Source organism: Alligator sinensis, unplaced genomic scaffold (genome assembly GCF_000455745.1).
Source record: "Alligator sinensis unplaced genomic scaffold, ASM45574v1 scaffold343_1, whole genome shotgun sequence".
In the NCBI taxonomy this organism is placed as follows: domain Eukaryota; kingdom Metazoa; phylum Chordata; order Crocodylia; family Alligatoridae; genus Alligator; species Alligator sinensis.
Window position 1 is genome coordinate 290,755 of NW_005841947.1, and position 5,602 is coordinate 296,356.

At 45.1% G+C, this 5,602-nt stretch overlaps 1 protein-coding gene across 1 annotated transcript in view; it reads left to right on the forward strand.

Moving 5' to 3' along the window:
* The first annotated feature begins 4,542 nt into the window (after positions 1 to 4,542).
* LOC112549683 (cell surface glycoprotein CD200 receptor 1-B-like) overlaps positions 4,543 to 5,602 on the forward strand; it is a 27,134-nt gene continuing 26,074 nt past the window's right edge. Inside the window, exon 1 of the mRNA XM_025199700.1 lies at positions 4,543 to 4,615. Within this exon, the coding sequence (XP_025055485.1) occupies positions 4,543 to 4,615 (73 nt within the window). The remainder of the gene's footprint in view (positions 4,616 to 5,602) is intronic.

Sequence of the window (5,602 nt, forward strand, 5' to 3'; positions counted from 1 at the left end):
CAGCCCGTGCATGCAGCAGCCCAGAAAGGCAGGCTCCACCAAAGAAAAAAAAAAAGTGGCGAGCCTGATCTTTTTTAGCTTGATCTTTTTTTTTTCTTCCCCTGGAGTCTGCCTGTCTGCATGAGCTGCACGGGGACCTGGTCTTTCCCTCCGTGGCTGCGGTGCCCCCAGGACCATCTGAGCCTGGTGCCTGAGAGTGGGTGCCGCCTGGGGAGGGATGGGGGGCCACCGCTGCCATAGAGGGAAGCACCAGCCCCCACTCCCCCTCTCAGCCCAGAGACCTTTCCACCCGCCAGCAGCTCGCCCTCCTCTCCCCGCTGCTGGAGAGGCAGGTAAGACACAGGTGTAAATGACACGGTGGGTTACTTCACCCTAACTTGAAGCAATGTTTTTAAAAACCCACCGCTTCAATTTAGGGCCTCCGTTTCATCTCCATGCATCCTTAGGTTTTATCCTGGGCACAGGGGAGAGATCCCACAAAGGGACAGAGAACAGTTCCTGGGGTTTTATTCTGAAAGCCAAAGGGAGCTGCCTCGCCTCTCATCTGCAATGGCTTCTGCACTGAGAGCAGGGGCCAGCTCAGGCTGCGGGTCCAAAGTTTTAGAGTTGTGGGTTAAGGCTCACCTTAACAACAGCTGTATCCACTCCACCAGCCCAGCTTACATCTGAGTGTACAGCCTGTGTCCTTGGCCCTGGACGTTGACACAGGAATGCTCGTAATACTGACAAGAGGAAGCCCTGAACACCACTTGCCAGTGCTAAGTACAAGTAGTGGCAGTGGGGCCAGACTTCCAATGCACCAAACTAACCAAAATCTACAGGCTTCAAAAGATGGGTCTTGCTTCTCTAGCATTGCCCATCAGAGGATTTCAAAACACTTTGTAGGAGGATTTAATTCAACCTCAATACCATTCAGGCCCCTCCTCCCCCTTTTAGCAGATGGACTAATTGATCCAGAGGGATATTTGGTGATATGGTCTACCTAGCGACACAAGGTCATGTGAGGTGAGCTCATGACAGTCATGGTGCAGGGCTCATGAACAGAGGTGGTCAGAATAGGATGGGATTTTCCCTGACAGATTTTTAAGGAAATGGAAAAAAAATATCAGATTTCTGCAGAAAAGTTTGCTTTTGTGTTTTAAAACAACAGAAAACAAAAATGTTCAATTTTTTATGATCCAAGATGGCAACCGCAAGCATTATAACAAAACTCGCTGAGCGCTAAGGGGAATCAGGGATCAATTTATAATGAGCATTACAGCAAAATAGTGGTAAGAGAAACAGCGTTTAAGCAGCAGGTGCCTATATTTTTAATGTTTGTCTGATGAAAAATCTCCTCACCTGTAAAACTGAAAAATGAATGAACAAAATATTTTGAAGTAGAAATAGTAGGAACACAGCTTAGCCACAAAGGTGCTTTATGTGCAACGCCAAATCTGTAAATGAATAGAATTTTTCCCCAAAGTCAGCAAATTAGTTTCATTTCTGGGCAGAGAATCAATGGAACACTTTTAAGACATAAAGAGAATTCTCTCAGAAATTTAAGACATTGGAAGTTGAGGCATGTAATGCAAGTGCATGCCAAGCGTAATGGCAATAGGATCAATGATGGTGAGATTTACCAATGAAGCTAGCAAAAACAGCAAGGCAGCAATCCACACTCTGGGTGGGCTTGGATGTGGAGCAACTTCTCACACCTCAGCTCCCCAAAAAAGAATAGATTCACATCAGAGAAATGGAGGAGGGCAGAATATAAAAACATCTACATTCGTTGATGTCCAGTTGTTTCCTGTGCACTGTCACTGTGCTTGGTGTTGTGCATAAGATGGAGGCACAGTCTTTGCCTTGTATAGTTCAACGTTTGTGCTGAAGGTCTTGAGACAGCATAAGCTGGTCTCACTCGCTGACTTCAGCTGAACAATGCTGATTTTTACTTCTTGCAGATCTGGCCCTGTGCGTTTCGCAGACCAGACAATTCCAAGCCTTGGTTGTATACATCGGCCCACTTGGCTTTTGCTTATGTCTGGCTTAAAATACAGTCCATTTTCCTGGTATAGATATAACCTTAGTCTTAGGTTATTTGCTTCTTAACAGAACAGGATGACTCTTGATAAATGGCAGATTGGGGACAGTGGACACAGACAGGGCAGGAAGCAGAAGACAGGGAGCAGAAAGCAGAGCAGCAAATCAGACAGGGGAAGGGGACTGGAGTGGTGCTCAGGGAGGTGACAAGTCTTACCTTGTGACACACCTGCTGAAAAGGTTGACCCCTATTAGCCAGATTACAGGTAACCTTGCTGGTTGGCTACTGATAAGAGGCAGAAACAGGTCTGCAGCCCCATTTTTAATTTCCTTGCATTTTGAAATGCAAAACCAAACATTTATCCCAAGGTCTATCTGGCTACCCATGACAGCAGAACATCGATTCTCACCTACACTGCTGTGGGGACTCAAGAGGTGGATGGTAGCATGCACATTGGCAGCAGGTCTTTTTGAATTTACTGAGTTCTCTGAATTTCCCTCCAGCCTATACCCTGTATTTACAGATGGCCAGTTCTACTAGTCTAATAAATGATCTCTGATTGGTTATATATTTTTAAATTTTGTTTCACTGAAACTTTTGGAATTGGACTGAATCAGTTGTGGATATGAAAGGTGTCAATTAGTTGTGATTTATGTTTCTGTGAAAATTACACTTCTGGAGGGAAGGATTCTTATCTCTTTTCTTTAGCATTATGGAATACTGCTTGCTCTCATCCTATTTTTCTTTTCCCCAAAAATGTATGGTTTTCTATAAACAAAGCTGCTTTGTTTTCTTATAGCTTATCTAAAAATCTTAGGAAAAAATGCTTCTATTATATCAAAACAGCATCTAATACATTTGGTTATATCAATTACTAAAAGCTATATAGTATGCTTGGATTATTTAATAACAATACAAGTTTTATATATATTACATTATTTAATGCATATATATTAATGCCTAGTTAATATATTTAAGATACTATTTAATATATGTGTTTAATGTACATTATTTAAATATGTTAAATAAGATTATTTAATAATAATCTTCCTTTATAGTGTCTCCTTTCAGGCCTTGCATTCTGTTAAATTGTATCTCATTACTGGTTTAGACAGACATGTTGGGTGCCTATACACAAGCATGGAGGCTGGTCTGGTGGACTGCAACTACAGCGCATTAGAGCAGACTTAATTAATAGAGTCTGCTGGAGTGTGGTAATTACCGTGCTCCAGCCAGCCTTCATGTCTCATGTATCAGCATCCCTATGCTTCCAAATGGCAGCGGGGGGGCTTTACCTAAAACTCATTGAACAAGTTTTGAAGCGCAGGGGTGCTAATGCAAGCGCTTTAATTAGAACGGCCGTCAGATCTGCTCTAATTTGCCCCTGCCCTGGAGCACATGTATAGATGTCCATTGATGGCTTCCTTTACTTTGTAGATCAAGTTAGTTGTCTCATCTAAAGCTTCACTCTGTGGTCACTCAGAAACAGGCTTTGATAGCTTCTGTTTAGCCACACTTTTGCAACTTGGCCTAGGCCCCTTGAAAATAGCCAAGGCTTGCAACACCCCCACTGCTGTATGGGATAGGTATGACCAGGACAAAGGTACTGGCCAAGTCCTTGGAGGAGAAACACTAGTGACCAGGGCAGAAACTTACTTGTAATTTGTATTACGTGATGGGATTTGAGTTGATTTTAAGTGTAGCAAACAGCATTTTAATTTTCTTTTCTTTGACTAAAGAAATGTAATATGCTGGATATACAAGAAAAATTGTCATTTATTGAAACGTGATTTTTTAAAATAAAGAATGTCATATCTAGAACAAGAACTTTTTTTAGTTACTATTCCTATCAAGGTTGTACGATTGGTTGATCTCCAAATCATACCTAGATTTTATTCAGAGCGTCAAAGAAGACAAGCTCTTCCATCTCCCAGTCTGTTTCCCAATGTTGAATGGCTCTTGTGGGCCAGCCGTGCAGGACAGTTACAGATGCATGAAGTATAGTATACACTAAGAAGCCTGTGTCCCTCTTGCCCCAACCCCTCTAGCTACGCTACTTGTAGCCTGAGGATTGTGGAACAAAATCTGTATTTTAAAAAGTTTAGGTAATCGTGAAGTTGGTTGTTGCTACAAAGAATGGCAGCCTTTAGCAGAACTAAGCACTTGCATTTGACAGAACGTGGGTCCTCAATGTGAGAAACATGTATTTCCGCAGCTCCTAGGATCCAGCTGCCCATGTTACAGGAAACCTGCCCTGACTGATTTCTAATGACTACACACATCTCCCTAGGCATCACTATGTGGTAGTGCTGTGCTCTGCCAAGGAAGGATTATGCAAGTCAGTCCAGGCATGGCAACAGTCTACCTGCCATGCCATGGACTGGGGCTTAAGCACTGACTCAGGTCTCCGTGTGGACTCATGCAGACTGTCCTGCCATGGTTGTACTCTTCCCTGTAGGAATTAGGCATCTCAATACATTTGAGGATTACATGGTTGCACAAGGGTGCACAGAAAGAACATGGAACAGATCTTGGACCTTCTGAGCCCAAAGTTAGAGCCTTGTCTGCACGACCATCCTTCCTCCCCTATAGGTGAGATAATGAGGCCTTGTTATAGCCTGATCTGACTGCAGCAGTTAGCTATGGTTCTGTTCTGCTGCTCTCATTTATCCCGAGGCTCCTCTACATGTCTCCTCTCATGATCCCTTTAAAGCCATGAGTTAGATTTCCCTACCGGTACAAACATCCCTCATGTTGTGGTGATATAAAGTGGGGAGCTACTGTTTGGCAAGTTCATCCCCAGAAGTCCCATGAGTGCCAGGGAACCAAGTGCATCCTTGGAGTGAGGTGTGGTGTTTGTGGGAAGTCACCTAGCAGTGAAATAATGCAGCTTGCTTTTTGGTGCTGCGCTCCTTGCTCCAGATGGTATATGAGGATTAGTAGCTTAACTAGCGGGGAGTGACTAGGACACCAGGTCCAGGCACTGTCTTAGAGTGGGTGCCAGAATTGCTCCCACCCCTCATCCCGCAAATGTTTGCTGTGGCAGAAATAGTTCTGTGCTGCCCAGCCACAGGAGCTGGACAAATACATTACTGCGGGAGAGGCTGTATCTGGAGGGCAGAGGGGCAAGTGGAACGCTCCCTGCCCACCCCCACTCCTGCCCCTCGCCCTGGAAGTCTTTGCCATAGCAGATGCAGCCTGTGCCCAGTAACATATCTGGATGGGGAGGGGGAGTAAATGTGGCACCAGGGGTGGCTCCTAGGGAGGCTGTGGTAGGGTGGTTACAGCAGTTGGTGTATAGTGAGCCTGCCCGCCAGTGGCAGGCGGCTGAGCAGCAGCCTGAGCCCATGCTGCTACAGCAGCAGTCAGCTGCTGAGAGCAGGGACAGGTAAAACTTCACCCCCATCCCCTGCCCCCCTCAAGGGGTCTGCACAACCCCCTTCCTCTAACCCACCCCAGGCCACTTCCCCTTGCCCCCAAGGAGCTCACTGTGCCTCTAAGAAGGATGTATAAATGTGGGTGTTTGGCCCTTCGCAATGACACTGATTTTGTTAAGCACTTAGTTTAATGACTGCTGCA